General features: G+C 34.7%; 1 protein-coding gene across 1 annotated transcript; it reads right to left on the bottom strand.

Moving 5' to 3' along the window:
- Window positions 1-7,321: 7,321 nt before the first annotated feature.
- On the bottom strand, window positions 7,322-12,798 carry LOC108985586 (glutamate--glyoxylate aminotransferase 2-like). The gene is made up of 14 exons (XM_018957932.2): window positions 12,520-12,798; window positions 11,773-11,947; window positions 11,282-11,347; window positions 11,011-11,128; window positions 10,512-10,593; window positions 10,303-10,390; window positions 9,948-10,106; window positions 9,386-9,559; window positions 9,161-9,292; window positions 8,649-8,714; window positions 8,465-8,529; window positions 8,120-8,211; window positions 7,878-8,034; window positions 7,322-7,707 (listed from the first exon to the last, which is right to left on the bottom strand). Exons 2-14 carry the CDS (start codon window positions 11,887-11,889, stop codon window positions 7,578-7,580), a joined length of 1,446 nt encoding a protein of 481 aa, XP_018813477.1. The 5' UTR covers window positions 11,890-11,947; window positions 12,520-12,798; the 3' UTR covers window positions 7,322-7,577.
- Between the last annotated feature and the right edge of the window lie 4,571 nt (window positions 12,799-17,369).

Here is a 17,369-nt window from a genome sequence, read left to right as displayed (position 1 = left end):
GAATTCTAAAAGTTTTGTTATGAACAAATGAGAATACTTTGTTTATGTTTATCTCGAACATGTGAAATGATCTGAAGCTTTTCAGTGTTTTGTTTTGATATGATGTGTCATTTGAAAATCTTGGCATGAAGTTCTGATTCCGTATATGTGTGTAACTGGATTTTCGATGAAATCCGTTCTGTTTCTGTTAAGGCCCAGTCACGGGTATAATGGTGGTTTATAACCCTACCACGGGGGTGAAACATGGTATACGGCCCAACCACGGGTATAATGGTGGTTTATAACCCTACCACGGGGGTGAAACATGGAAAATGGCCCAGCCACGGGTATAATGGTTGTTTATAACCCTACCACGGGGGTGAAACATGGAATATGGCCCAGCCACGGGTATAATGGTGGTTTATAACTCTACCACGGGAGTTAAACATGGTATTGTCCCGATGTGTTTATTAAACGATGATATGATTATAAGGTGTCAGTTTAGAAATGCCAACGGATTCTCCCTTTTGGAATAAGTTTATTTTTCTGAAAACTTCGCTCTAATGTTTTTGTACAAGTTTTGTTTCTGCATTCTGAAAGTAAATGTTTTGTTCGGCTTATCAAATGTTATAAATGCTCATATTTACATGCTAGTATATGCTCTCTGCTTGCTGAGTTGTTGATAACTCACCCCGTTAATCTTCATAATATTTCAGATGACATCGATGGCTCAGCTGAAGATCAGTATTAGAGTCTATGGAGAAGATTAGCATTGATTTGTTGTTGGGTATCTCATGATATTAGTGTTGGTGTTGGAGGTTAATTATCTTTCTTAAGTTTGCTTCAATGGATTTAGACGGTTTATGGAGACTATGTTAATGTTTTATTATTTCTAGTTGTTATTTGAGACATGAAGAAGAGTGATTTTATTTGGGTTGTTGGATTGAATATTGGATAAATGAGTTTACTTGATTTATTTAATTGAAATATTTACGTTCGATATGAGATTTGGGAAAATGGATATATTCTTGAATTTGGAAGTACTCTAGCCTTATTAGAGCTGATTATCAGGTTTTATGAGTTAACTCTCCGGACCCTCGGAGTCGGGGCGTTACAGCCCAGCACCAGCAGCCGCAACGACGACAGCAAATATGCAAACAGTAGCGTCTAGCTCGAGCAAAGTTACATTGAAGGCAGAGAACCGAATCTGTAAACGGCATGCTGAATTTGATAAGGGGGAGACCCGCCTTCGTGGAAGAATTTTTCTTGGTATCTCTAATTAATTTCTTTTCTTTCTCCCAATTCATCTCTGGTTTTCATCTCACAAATTTTCTATATGGTGAGCTTGCATGTGGGCTGTGTGGGCAACTAGTGGTTTGGGTCTGAGGAATCAAAGGTCCTAAATAATGATATTTGTTCAAACGTGAGAGGAGAAATAGTGCTAGAAAAATAGAGACAGAACACATTCTAAAGGGTTTCTTCTCTATGGTGTTTTAATGGAGTCTTTGCCATGAGAGAAAAGGCTTTTAATGCAAAAAAGAAAGAAATTGGAAGAGATGAGTATAAAGGGTGCAAAGGCAATGGAGAGGAGAGAGAGAGCAAAAGGCAAAGGATGAACCTAAACCTTCAGAACTTGTGCTTCTTGAGGCATATCAATCGCTAGAAATGGTGAAGCCTTACAGGAGATGTAAGATATGACAGACAATGCAAGATGGTGTCAGAGCCAATAAAAAAAAGTTGCGGGAGTCGTACTCGAACCCATTAACTTTCGTGGCAAGTTTTAAATTTATAGAGTCAGTGGAATTAACACTTGAAGAACAAATCCGATATTAGGCGGGTTGAGAACCGATTTGTAATGACCCGTCATATTGTCGGACGGATCGGATTGAATAAATCGAACCAATCGGTTCGTCGGCCCATGTGCACATGCCTACATAATATTACATAAAGATCACCACTTTCTTGTATACTATGGAGAGGGATTGGAGAATTATTATGACAATTTTGGGTCCAAAATCTTGTCTGTAATCTTTGAGACGTTCCATCTTTTTGGACATTGGAGTATGTATTCACTCATGACCGTTTGTCCTACATTGGGAGTAGTGGTGGGGTGCAGGTGAGGGTTTAAAGCTAGGTAGGAGGGGATTTTATTCAATCTAGAATTTTGTATTTGGAGCTGTAGAGATAGATTTGCGTGCTCATACCTTTGTTGATGAGGCCGTTCGTTCTAAGAATGCTTTTCAATGCCAAGGAGTTTTCCTTACAGGAAGGTGGAGGTGATGGAGGGTTTTTTTTTTTTTTTTTTTAAACAAGTAGTATTCATAATTCAGAAGCAAATTACACAATCCTTATAGTATCTGACATAATTATAGACTAGTAAGGGGAGGTGGTCTTTTCTACTATGAAAACCTAACAAGCAAGGGGGATAAAAATGAAAGGAATGCTTCCATAGAGACTATTGGAAGCTGCCCATTGTGTAATGGAATGCGAGCATCGATTGTGATCTCGATGTATTTTCCTAATGTTCCAACTCTCAAACGATTGCAATAGGATTCTTGTATCCATGGTGATTGGTTCTATGGTCCAATCTGAATTGCCACTTGTGAATCCCCTCCAATTGTGATTTTTTTTTTTTTTTTTATTTACAGATCTTCTGCTTCTTTGATGCCTGTATACATTGCTATTGCCTCACCATGATTTGGATTTTGACTTTTTATGAAGTTAGTTATAACAAATATCAGAGTTCCATCATTTGATCTACAAACAATTGCTATTATACTGCCTGTGGCCCTGTGCTTCTAACAACCAAATCAGAAGTTAGCAAAAAATTATTTTTTGGTGTAGTCTTCCAATTCTAAGGTTTGCTCAATTGTATATTGTCCTATGCATTGCAATGTTCTCTAAAATTCTTGAGTACTCCATCTACAAAGTTTCCAAAGGTTGGACTGATGGAATCATGCACAATTTTATTTCGTAGAAACCAGATAACATCCATGGCAAGAATCACAAACAATTGAAACTGATGCTCTTCTATAGAACGAATATTAAGGAGTTTTGAAGGGGATAGGATGCATTTTATCCAATTTTGATCTCAAGATCTACAAAATAGGAGATGTTTACGGGCCAAAGAGATTGTCTCCAAAGAATTCTGGTGAAAGGGCATTTCAGAAACAAATGATTAGGAGTTTCTTCTTTAGAGTTGCAGATAGGGCAGTGTGATTGATCATCATTCAAGGAAAGGATATTTTTCAGCAAAGACTTTGTAGGAATGATGTTATTCAGAATTCTCCAAGTTAGAAGCTTTAATCTATCTTGAACCCTTAGTTTCCAAACTACCTGATGTGGGAACACCGGGCCTGAGAGCTGACTTAGAAGATGTCACTCCCCTTGAAAGCTCTAGCTCGTAACTATTAACTCTAGGAAAATTAGCTACTAGGCAAATAACTGATGTAGGAACTCCTTTACAAAAAGTACTAGTTTGAAAGGCTAGTTGGAATTGATCCGCTACGAGATTTACATTATACGCAACAGAAGCAACTGAAGTACTAAACAGAATAGGTATTAGTTTGGTAATGGTTGAATGAGTTCGCTTGATCTTTGTTAATTGGCTTACATTGTTATTACTGTATACTGGTATAGATAGGTAGGAATGGCAGGACTCGTTAAGGTATTTACTTTGATCGATCATATTGATTCTACTATACAAGTTCAACCAAGATGTTAAGTTATCTTTCAACCAAGACTCAAAAAGTAAAGTGACTAGGAGTCATTATGCTTTCGGGGTCAGCTTGGTAGAGTTCTTGGTAGAAAGAGAACTTGATTATATCTCTAACGACATAATCAATGAGAATTAAAAAAAGGAGAATATTAACGAGAGTAAATTATTAATCTCTATCAATAGATCTGCTAAAGACTCAAACCATAAAGTACTTACTATCGGTGCCACGGAGAGATATGTTTTTAGATCTTGCATTTTAAATAAGAAAAGGACGAACATGGTTACTAAGCCGAGTAGAAAGAAGACTCACTACTCAATTCGAAGGCGACACCCCTTGCCGCCTTTACGAAGATTTTCCTTCTTTGCTTCTTTTGTTTGAAATAGGACCGGATGGGGTATAATCCGGTTGTAAAGTTAAGTAATAAGTAAGAAAGAAAAAATCATGAATCAAAAAGCAGGAAATCGATACTCACCAAAACAAAGCGTCTACTCTGCTCTGGCTTCTTCTCTTCCTTTACTTCAGGAATTGAAAAATCTGCGTACCCAAAGGAAAAGATTGAAGAAGCCTTCATAAAGTAGGGCGTTTAATTCTTCCTAAACACTAAATGGAGGAAGGAAGACAATTCTTTTTAGCTAAAGATAGTACACCTTACCACAGATAGCTAGATTTGACATTCATATGTATCATACTAACTATCTTCTTTACACATAACCTCTGTGGCACATATGCACTGACAAAGAACAATCAGTGTGGTCGAGTTGGATCCGCACTCATCTGATTAGTATCAGTATAGCTCTGTAGTGAAGACCACGTGGTCGTATTACTATATTTTATATAGGGGTGCTACTGACACCATACGATGCGGAGTAGCCTCCTCCCCGTCCCCCGCCCCACATGGGCCAGGGGTTGGGTTTTCACTACATCTGGAATTAATGCTTATTGTTATTATAAAGATATTTTTCTAGTTGCGGTACATGGTGCAATATCAAAGCATGTGGTAACCCCTTGATTTGGTCTTAGATAGTAGATATTAGAGTTCTTTTGCAATATGTTGTATGTATGCTTGGTAGAGGATTTGTAGTGAGGTAGGTAGCTTCTAATAAGCAAGTTATGCTAGATACAGTTGTAGAATACACAAGCATTGCACAATCTTTTTGTAAAAGAATGAGATCTACTATTAAAAAATAAATTTTTTTTTTTTCATATGAGTATCGTATTTACTCATTTTTTTTCAAAGAGATTGCGTGACGCTTACACACTGCATGACTACAAATATCATTTCTCTAATAGTAGATGCAACATTGAAACAAATATTAGAAATATATTGCAAGAAGCCCACTATGCTTGTGTATTCTGATTAGAATAAGAAACATCTAAGAAAAATAACTCGACAGAGATCAAGGTTAGACAATTGTTATGATTTGAGAGCTGTTGCATGTTTATCTCTATCGCATTGAAGCTCGTATGAAAGTTTGTTGTTGGAAGTGGGGGGTTTTTTTTTTTTTTTTGTGGGAGGGATGGGGCATGAAGAGAATTTTGAGTTATTCTTGAAACTCCCCTAGTGAAGAGTGATAGAAGCAACCGGCCCAGGTGCTGCAGAAGTCCATATAAGAGGGGATGAATGCATATTGGGTTATCCCTGAATTCCTTGACTAAGGATTTCCAATGGCCAATGGATGCGGTTACTTTTCAAATTAATTTAATAGGCGAGAAATAATATTATCAGTCATAAAATTCGTAAGTTCCGTATATTTGTTTGAAAAAAGAATAAATATAATATCTGTATAAAAAAGTCTTTTAATAATATACTCTTATCTTTTTTTAAAAAGAATAAACAATACTGGAATAATATCCTTCATGGATTATCGGATATCTCCTTAAGTAGGGGTGTAATCGATCCAGTTTGAGACAAATTTGAGATCAAATTGGTATGCATTGGTTTTACATTTTCAATGACCGATTTTGCACCAGTTATTCTCCTAAACCGGTACTTTCGATTTTACCTATTCTGGTCTAGTCTAATTTTTCGATTATATAATATATAATATAATGATATATTATAGTATATTATAATATATAATGATATTATATTAGTATAACGATTAATATAGCAGACTATAATGATATAAGATTTTAAAATTTAATGTTATATTAATTAGTAATTTATCATATAATATAAAACTATTTTATATATAATTATATATTAGATATAATATAAAAAATTCTAATATATATATAAATCGGTCCGGTTCAGTCCAGTCTAATTGAAAAAAAAGAAAAATAAAAATCAGATCGATTTTAATCGATTTTAAAAAAAATAAAATCTGTACCTAATCAATCAAACTTGATATCAAATCAAACTCACCGGCTCAATCCAATTTACAGGTTCATCGAATTTTGTTTTTACACCATTGTCCTCAAATAATATGGTATCCGAAACGAGAGCAAGAAGCATCATCTCATGACATCAATAAGATTTTCAGACAAAAAAAATAAATAAATAAATAAAAGAGAGAAGAAGAAGGAAAGAAAGAAGAAAAAGAAAAAGAAAAAGAAGAAGATTTGCTTGCCTAATTTAGTGGACCATGCCTTTTCCTAGTGTTGTCAATTTTCATTGTCATCTCTTTTGTTTTCTGTCTTGGACTCTTCCGCTGCGTTTGGTTCCTTAACTCATCTCAACTCATCATTACAACTTTTTCAAATTTCAACACAAAATATAATAAACAATTCAATTTTTTCAAATCCTAAAATAATAATAATATTAAAAAATAATATTCTAACAATATTTTATTATCTCAACTCAACTTAACTCAACTCACTTCAACATCTAAACACAACCTTCGTCTCCCGAGTGATTCCATCGGGAACTCATAATGAGAAATACTACTTTGCCGTCCGAAGTCTACGGCTAAGTGTACCGCTTGTCATTTTTAATTTTTTTTTACTTAATAATTAAGAAAATAATTTTAAATATATTAGTAATTTCGTATATATTTTTTTATTTTTTTAAAAATATTTAAATATATTAAAAAAATTTAAAAATAAATTAGCAATACACTTAAAATAGTGCTATTCAGGCGACAGAATAGCACCGCTCATTAATAATAGAGTGGTGATATTGTCTATATGCGTCTATTTTATGTGGCGAATAGGGTAAATTGTACTTTTTTTTCAATTATTTTTTAAACATGTTTAAATATTTTTAAAAAATACAAATACACTAATAGTCATTTTCTTAATCATTAAGAATTTAAAAAAAAAAATTAAATACATGAACAGTTAAAATGATAAACAAATTGAGGAGGCATATAGTGGTCCACCTGCATATGCCGCCTAGTGCAAATTATATTTTTTTTTATTACTTTTTATTACAAATATTTTTTAAACATGTTTAAACATTTAAAAAAAAAATTACAAATACTCCAGGCCATTTGAACTTTGAACTATTCTACAAAAGAGGATTACCGAACAAAAGCATCCAACTTGAAGATGGTATATCAAACGGGGCTACTCTACAATATCGATCTCTTTTTTTTTTTTTCCTTAAAGATCAGACCTTAGAATGCGCCCGTTTCTTGTGATGAATAAAGATCCTATTTGATCCAAAAGACGTCAACATGAGCTGTATGAAAAAGATAATACAAAAGTATACACTAATTATAAAGGGCCTAATGGCCACGAGAGTTGATAGAGATTTTGACATATTTGAGATGATATAGGAAGCTGGGAAGAGCAAGAATTATCTTCAACATGTCGGACTAGTGTATATCCTGGAAAGCTAGGAAGAGGATAAGGCTTGAGAAAAACATAGATGAAATGGCTTGTGACAGCATAAAAAATATGATACAACTTGGAGATTTGATGAAACTTCTTCATCCTTTACATCCTCGAATAACCTCTATGGTCTTCATATTGCTCCATAAACTCATCATTGAATTTCTTGTAACTGTCCATGATTGCAGGCATTTCCTCCTCAGCAGGTAAGATGGTTGTCCTCAAGTGGAAGACCCTATTATATGGAAAAGTACAGTTTAATTCAAAGAATCTATTAGAAACATTTTAAAGATAGGGAGACCTTTATTCAAGGTTACAAAAGATGATATACAAAAAGGCGAGATTCCGTCGGAATATAGCTAAATAAGAAACAAGCCCAACAGGGATTAGAAAAAGAGTAGTTACCCTTCTCTCTGTCCAAATCCTGAGCCAGGGACAGTTGAAATGCCAGTGGCTTCCAAGAGTTTGAGACAATAGAAAACATCAGGAACCTTTCCGGCCCTTTTGGCAGCTTCTATTGCTCTTTGTGGCAAGCGTATTTGAGGGAACGAATACATGGCACCTAAAGACAATTTTCTCAATTCTCAACGATAACCGACCGTTTAATATAGAAAAATCTCAAACATATATGTCCAGAAACATTTTACCTTCTGTAAAATTACAAACCACATTTCTGCAGCTATTAAATCCATCAGTCATTATCCTTGCTCTTCTCCTTAGTGATTCAATAATTCCTTTGCTGCATGTTTTCATGGTACATAAAATAGGTTAGAGGTCATCTCGACACCACTCAAAGAGGTAAGAGGTCATCTCGACACCACAGAGCAGATAAACATTCCAAACATCAATCAGTTCTTACCCACACGAGAGAAAAAGAATAAAGATTTCACTCTTTCTATCCAATGATCTCGTGTTTAATGTAACGATGTAGTAGACCAATAAATTATGAATAACCACAGCGTGTAGCAAAAGCATATACTTCTTAGCTATACCTTTCCCGAACAAATTGCTCATATGAGATATCTCCAGGTTTGGGTGGGTTCACCATCAGCCCCATCTATAATCAAAGAAATAAAAGTAATCTTCTCATTGAGATGATAGGTTATGAATGCAGAACTTGGTGTGCCTTGTTCAATGCAGAATACCACAACACAAAAAAATAAAGTTCGAACTCACAAATATCTGTGCAGGCACATTTGGGCTGAGTGAAACGGAAGCAACTTTATAGATCTCATCAACTGTCTGCAACATTAAGTATTGAAATAAAAAAGAGAAGCTAATACCATTTGGAATGAAGAACTAATTGTGCTGGGATTCCATTCCACATGAGTTTTAGAAGACTATTTTAATTAAGCCAGCATGGTAACAACCAGTTCTTTATGTCTGAGACAGGCATGAATTGGTATTTGCCGACTAACAATAACTATGAGTTCAGAGGCTTCCAGTAGACCACATCCTAACATCGTTTTCTTGTCTTCCTCTCAGTGATTTACAAAACCTCACTATCGTGTCCTTTGTTATTAATTTCAATGCATTTTGATTTCAAATACTCGTAAAGTAATATATGCAAACATTGCCCCTTATCTCAAAAAATCCAGTACATGCAAAAGTTCCCAGTTTGCAACTTAAAAACATGCTCGTGCATGCATAAAGAGACTAAATCAGAGAAAAGTTATAGAGAGAAAAACCTTTGGAGGAATGTTAGTCATCTCAAAGTATCCACCCCGCTGCCCACATTCACCCCAATATCCTTTGGACACAGTGTGGAAAGAGACAAGCTGGAGTTCCTTCCTTATGGGTGGTCCCATTTCCATTAAAACCTTCAGTGTTTAGGAAACTAAATTATATTTATAATTTGATAGCCCATGCTGAAACTAAGACAAAGATAGATCTAACAGCACAAGAATGTATACCTTTCTAGCACTAATAAAGGGGCGTTCATCCTGGTATATGTTCTGCTGATAAACCTCATCTCCAAGCAAGACTAAGTCTTCTTGGTAGCAGAACTTAAGTATTTCTCTCAAATTAGCTTCACTAAGACACTGACCTGTGGGGTTTCCAGGGTTTATAATCACCATTGCCCTTACCTGATCATATTCCAATACATTAGATATTTAGTTGCCGTAACCATGCATTACAAGAAGCAAAGTAAACAGCTTAATTATTTCAAAGTACACACCAGAAGGGAATATGATATTCCAGTATTATATATAAATGGAAGACAATAAACAAATCTTCACAAGGTGAATATATGTACATGGTAATGAAATTACTCTCCCAAGAACCTGCCAAGAAAAATGAGATTTGTATATGCAGACAAGGGCAATTGGAAGTTAAACAGCCAACTTATTTCTGGATCTCTCAAATATCAGCTCATATTCAGGTCCTGCGACCCATCTATTTTTATCAACTTATCAACTCTCAAAATGGTTGCAACAATATTTCACAGAAATTGCTGAGCATATGAATACTAACAGTTATTCCTTTAGAGTGAGCCGCAGCAACTGACTGGCGAAGGTCATTAATGTCGAGGCCCCAATTAGCTGTCTCCTCTAGGTAATATGGAACAAGAGAACCACCGAATAGAGATATTGCAGCCGAGTAAAGAGGGTACTGGGGTACTGGAACCAAAACCTGGTGATACACAAATACTGATGAAAGGAGTTATCTGGGTGGAAGAATTGGGAATCAAAAGCCCTTGAGTAATATCAAGAAATTAAAAAAAAAAAAAAAAAGAATTAAGGGAAAAGAAAAGAGGAAATGGAAGAAGAAATGTGTCAGATAAAGGAGGACAACTATGTTTGCAAATTTATTTGAAATTTGTTATTACCCCATCCCTTTCACCGCGGATGATGGTATTCAAGATCTGCATCACACCTTTGCTAGCACCATCCGTGAGAAATATGAGCTCTGGGTCACTGTCAATGGAGTACAAAACAACTAACCCCTTCAACTAATAACTTGGTAGCAAAATAAAAAATTTTGTTTGTAAAACAATAAATCAAGACCTGTACAAGGATTTATATGGGGCATTAGTACCTTGGATAACCATCACGCCTTTCAATGAACTCTGCCACTTCCTTCCTTATTCCTGGAATACCTCGGGAGTCACTGTAGGCACCTATATTTAACGATTATATGGTTTTTGTTATAGTTCATTAATGAAGTACATGCAAACCAGCAATAAGATGTAAACCAGAGGACTGAGGACTTAAGTGGAAAAATTTTAAAGGGAGAGGAGAAATCTAATAGGAGCATAAGAACTGGAGAGAAAAAGGATTTGGTAACTAAACTGAAAGTGCAGCTTTTAATATTGAGATGATAATGCAGGCCAAAATTTTTTGCACAAGTCTTTTAAGTAGATTACTCCCCACAAATAACAGACAGAGGGAGCCATTTTTTTCTTTCGAGGGGCAGCAGGTGCAAGACCATAAATTGAAATCTAAACACATTGCAATTTGAGTTGTGTTATCTAAGATAGTTCATTATTTTTCTTGTATGAACAAACAGAAAATGAAGGGCAGATCAAAGAGAATACCAAGACCACCCGAAGTTAATGAAAGATAATGTTTTGCTTTTGCAATTGCATCAGCAGGAAAAAGCAGACCAACATTTGGGTCATCTAGTAGAAATGGAGCTTGGCACAGAGCAACCACCTGCAACAGAGCAATTATTTGGTTCAACAGAAACTATGCTGAGAAGAATTGCAAAAGAATTAAATTTAACCAGAATGGGATGTTACAAGAGAAAGAATTCCAAAACTGGGGAAGAACCAAAACTGCATTAAGACATAAGGCAATTGTGAAAACCTGGCGAGGAAATGTCAGTGGCTTCTGTCCTAGTGCATGAGGATTACCAACATTTGTGAAAATAATCTGTGGAAACAAATGAGAATAATGATGACTAGAATAGCATTTAAGATAGTTGCGACTTGCAGTACTACAATATTAAACTCTTGCCCAGAATACAAGAGCTTAAAGATACTGTGCAATACAAAATCATTTTGAATTACTTGTAATTTCCTTTTCCGCAGTTGCGGGGTAAGCATATGGATGTGCATACACAGCAAACATCTACAGGATTTATGAACACAAATCTAATACAGATAGTAGGATATAAAGAGGATATAAATTTCTTGCACCTTGTTCTAGAATAAGAGGATATAAATTTCTATAAAATACTTTGGTGACCCTGTAATTACATCGTATAAAAAGCACTCCTACCCGAATCTCTAGAACAAGGTGCAAGAAAGCAAAAACCTTATGACCAAGTACTAGCCAAAGAGAGTGAGTATGCACACCTTTTTCCCTTCTTTCTGAAGCTCAGAAGCTCGAAGATACAGTTCGCCTCTTACAGCATATTGGACCTTCTTCACATTTTCATTCAGTGACTCGTAGTCTAATGCCTTTGGAGACATGATGAATCAGCAGCCTTCTTACAAATCTCACCTCAACACAAAAGAGGCGAAACAGTACCTGTAAACTCAGTTTCTTAGATGAAAACTTCAATGGAATCATGAGCTAGTAACAAGCCAACATAAAAATGTCCAGGAGAAAAACTAACACTGTAACACTATGAATTAAATAGGATGAACTCTTCGAGTAAGGCTCGAAATAAATCCCCACTTCTTTCAAAAGCGAGAGGAGTAAAAGTACTCCTTTAATTATATCTAAAATATGCCACCCCAAACATGAAATCCCAAGGATGAGTAATAAGGGAGAATAGAAAATTAACAGAACGGATGTTTAAGAACGATACAAACTGAACTAGTACAAGCTATCCATGACTAAAGAGACAAGAAGGAGAATGACTACTGATCAACAATCCTCATCAAAGAAAATCATAGTTAATGAAGAAGGATCAATCCACAAACCCCATTTCTAAACCAAACAGAAATGGATTCTCTAATCGTGACAGAAGGAAAAAAAAAATTGAAAACTTGAATACCCAATTAACAGACACTAATCTCCCTTTAGCACAAATGATGAATTAAAACTCGTATTCGAGGGGGTTTTAATATGGGGATCATTATAGTCGAAGAAGGTACCTGTGAACTAGGCTTTGAGTTTTCCGTACGGGAGGCCGGCTAGCTCGTAGACTCACTGCATGTGCTGTTCTTAAGGAACACAGAGAGATACGCACGCACAAGTTTGGAATGCTACTGTGTTCTCTCTGACAAAAATCCTGAACCCTTTTTTTTTTTTGGTCGAGAAGGGATATGATATCATGTGGCACAAGGTGAACACAGTGGAAGATGGATTTGTTGGAGTGCCTATATATATATGGAACACCAAGTCAAAAGGGATAAAGCTCATGCAACAAGTGTGGCCTAGCTTCAAACTTTGAGTTCCTGGTGGATAAAGAAGCTCGTTTATCACACACTCACTGTCGCACTCTCTCAAGTTTGTTGGCTATTGTTATTCAATTTTTCTTCTTCCTCTGTTTTCGTTGAGAAGTCTTACACAATTTAAGAATAAATTCATTTTGATCTTTATAAAGAGTTACCTCGATCTTCCTATTAGGTATTTTATAGAGAGAAAATGTGTGTTTCTATATAGTATTAGAACAGATTAACCTATGACCGATAATGAGCTCCTGCGACTTATCGATGATGATTGTACCGAAAATATCGGCCCACACGTGAGGGGCAGTGTTGAGACGTCTCACACGACTTAGGAACAATGAGGCAGAGAGGCTTGTAGGAGGAAGAATCTTGAGAGGTCTGTAGAAATATGGAGAGAGTTGAAAGCTATCATGAGGTGGAGATTTGTACCTAGCCACTACTATATAGACCTCTACAAAAAATTATAAAATCTTACACAGGGGTCTAGTAGTATAGAAAATTACCATAAGGAGATGAAAGTGACTATGATTTGGGCTAATGTAGTGGAGGATCGGAAGGCCACGATGACTAGATTTTTGAGTGGGTTGAATAGGAAGATAACCAATGTAGTTGAGTTGCAATATTATGTGGAGGTAGAGGACATGGTACATATGGCTATGAAGGTGGAGAGGCAATCAAAGAGAAAGGGTACAACAATGTATACTTCGGTTTCTAGCACTCATTGAAAACCAAAGTAGAACAAAAATGATCAAGCTGTAACAAAGGGAAAGACCAAACCACCTAAGGGGAAAGATAAGAGAACTAGTAACAAACTCAAGGTAGAATCTCAATCTTTACGAAATAGAGATATTAAATATTTTAAGTCTTTGGGTTCAAGGTACATCGCATCTCAATGTCCAAATATGCGGGTGATGATTATGGGTGACAATGTAGAGGTGATGATTGAGAATGAGGGTGATAGTAGAAGCCCAGGTTGATTGATACTAGTGATGATGATGAAGTGGAGTACCCCATCACAAGTGAATCTCTTGTTGCCAAACGTGCTCTCAATACACAAATCAATGTAGATGATACGAAACAGCAGAGAGAGAATATTTTTCATACTAGATGTCACATCAACAACAAGGTATATAGTGTAATCATTGATGGGGGAGTTATACTAATATTGCTAGCACTATTTTATTTGAGAAATTAAATTTGCCTACCTTGAAACACTCTAAACCATACAAGTTGTAATGGTTGAATGATTGTGGGGAGATTAGAGTAAATAGACAAGTGTTAGTTTATTTTGTCAATTGGAAAATACATGGATGAAGTGGTTTGTGATGTAATGTCTATGCATGCTATGCATATTTTGTTGGGAAGGCCGTGTCAATATGATAGGAAAGTGATTTATGACGGGTTCAATAATAGGTATATTTTGGTAAAATATAATAAGATCATTACTCTTGTACCATTGACTCGAAGATAAGTGTATGAAGATCAAGTGAAATTAAAAATAGAGAATGAGTTGAAAAACACTTGTGAGGCCGAGAGTTCAAAACAACAAGATGAAAAAGAGTTAAAGAAAACAGAGACTGAAAAGAAAAAAGAGACTGAAAGAAAAAAAGAGACTGAAAAGAAACAAGAGACTGAAAAGGAAGGAGAGAGTGAAAAAATGAGAGAAAAATAAAGAGAAAAGTAAGTTTTTATGTTAAGGTAAATTTTAGTACTAACGAACTTGACAAACAATTGCCTAGTATTGTTGTCTATTTATTGCAGGGATATGAGGTCATGATTCATAGTGGTGTGTTTAGTGGATTGCCACTTATTAGAGAGATAGAGCATTACATTGATTTTGTGCCGGATGCGACAATTCCTACCTGACCTTTCTTTGATGAACATGAGTCATTGACATACTTGAATGGACAAGGTAAGTTGAATAGAATGCATGCCAAGTGGGAGGAATTCATTGATACACTTCCTCCTGTAGTCAAATACACACAAGGTAAGGAAAATTTTGTGATTGGAGCTTTAGCAAGAAGGTATGTCATTATCTTCATTTTAGATGCAAAGTTATTGACATTTGATATGATAAGGAATTACATGCTAATGGTGATGACTTTACTAGTGTGTATGGAGCTTGTGAGAAGGCATCGCTTGGTATGTGCTATAGACTAGATTTGTATTTGTTAAGAGAGAATAAACTTTGTGAGCCTACTAGTCTTATTCGTGAGATACTAGTGCATGGATGTGGTTTGTTGGGTCATTATGGTGTAAAAAGGATTTTAAACGTGTAGTGTGACCATGGGTGGGAGTATTGCTTTCTATTCATTGAGTTTGCATATAATTAGAGTATCATTTTGGTGCAAGGAAGACTTTAAATGTATTTCATAAACGTTTGTGTGACTATCATTTGTCATTGTTACATGAATGTTTGTGGAAGTATCATTTGCTCTTATTAGAGTTTGTATATAATAGGATCATGCATACTACTATTTCTTATTCTTCTTTTGAAATTGTTTATGGTTTTAATTCATTTATTCTTTTAGTTTTGATGCTTTTGCTTGTTGACGACAGAAGTAACTTGGATGGGCTTTTCTAAATTCTTGAAAAAATAAATGAAAATTCATATCAAGTGGATCTTCCATGTAAATATCATATTCCTGTTACTTTCAATATTTCTGATCTTTTTCCCTTTGATGTAGGTAGAAATTCGAGGTCGAATCCTTTTGAGGAGAGGGGGAATGATGAACACCAAGTTGAACCAAGTCTTAAAGATCCTTTGCAAGTTTCAGATGAGGCAATCACAGGATCAAGAGCTAAGAAGTGCAAGGAAGTAATGCAAGGATTGGTCCAATCCACTTGGGACAAGTCTAACAAAAGCTGAATATTCAAGATTGGCTTGAAAGAAGAAGATTCAGTGATCATCCACGTGATACAATCTATGGAAGAGTGCAACATAAATTATGACATATTATTATGTTTATGTGATTGAAAGCCTTGGACTTGTTTACTTCATTAAAGAGGCTTATTTTATTAGTTATAGGAATTAGTCTAGAATAATTGGGTTTGATGATGTTTGGCCCACATATATTTTATTTTGTTGAACTAGGGTTTCAATGAGTTATTGTAGCATCATTTTAATCAGTTTATGAAATTTGATAAATTTATTTATTGTGAATTGAGTTTATCCCCTCTTGTTTTTTAATGAACTTTTAAACTTAACGAAACAAAATCACAACCTTTGTGGCGTTCTTCCTTATAATATAGGTTCTTGACATAGGTTCTTTAATGGGTCTAGATTTTCATATAATATAGGTTCTTGAAACGAGTTCCTCAACGGATCTAAATTTTCTATTGGCTTGATTTTGGCTTTCTTGGGTGAGTTTTCAAATTGATTGTGGGTTCAAGGGATTCTATTCCCACGAGTTTATATCAAACAAACTCATCCAGATCTTTATAAGAAGTTATCTCACTCTTTATTAGGTATTTTATGGGGGAGAAAATGGCTGTTTCTATAGTTTTAATGGTTGTATTTCGGCTATATTTGTCAAGTTTCACATTTTTCAAATTTTGGAACTAGAATTGAACTAGTCGGAGTCTCCAACTAAATTTTGGCTTATTTGATAAAGGAGTCATGCTAGCGTGCCCAGCTTAGGCGTGCCCGCTAGCACAAAGTTGTTTTTTTATTTTATTTTTTATTTTTTTATTTATCTTTTTTTAATATTTTTTAATATTTTTAAAAAATAAAAAAATACCAATATACTAAAAATCATTTTCTTAATCATTAAGTAAAAAAATTTAAAAAAATACTTTTACATGAGCAATCAAAATGATGGGTAAACTCAAGCAACATATTAATATTTTCCTTTGATAAAGGGTGGTGCTACTCCTACAGAAGGAGGCCATCAAGAGAGTTACTGAATAGGCAAAATTTTGGTTTCTTTTTTATACTCATTAAACATTTTTGAAAATAAAAAAAATACAAATTCATTAAAAAATACTTATTTTACTATTAAGTAAAAAAAATAAAAAAAACTCAATCGGTGGCCACCATGTGAGATAAGCATTTCTCTTTGATAAATGATGCTTATGATAATATTATCAAGAATAATACTATTATGCCTCCTTAATTTATCCCCTCATTTTGATAGCTCATACATTTTTTTAAAATTCTTTTTCTTAATAGTTAAGGAAGTGACTATTAGTGTATTTATATTTTTTTATTTTTTAAAAATATTTAAACATGTTTAAAAAATGTTTGAAATAAAAAGAAAAAAAAATACAATTTGCACTAGGCGGCAAAAGTGGGCACATGCAAGCGACATAGTAGCACCACTCATTAAGTAATATAGGACCATTTTCTTTTTCAACACTAGACAAAACAAGTACGGGTGGCTGAAAAGATAGTTTATTTCTCGCGTTTATAAGCTGATAATAATTTAATAAACTAACAGCCTGTTTTAATATAAAATGATATTTTGTGAGCTTAATTTTATGAGATATTTTTTTAAATTAAGTATTTCACAATTTGGTAATTTTTATGCATTTATTTATTCTTACAAGAGTCT

Source organism: Juglans regia, chromosome 16, assembly GCF_001411555.2.
Source record: "Juglans regia cultivar Chandler chromosome 16, Walnut 2.0, whole genome shotgun sequence".
Lineage (NCBI taxonomy): Eukaryota > Viridiplantae > Streptophyta > Magnoliopsida > Fagales > Juglandaceae > Juglans > Juglans regia.
The sequence above is the reverse complement of the archived record's forward strand: the minus strand, read 5'-3'. Positions and strand labels throughout refer to the sequence as shown.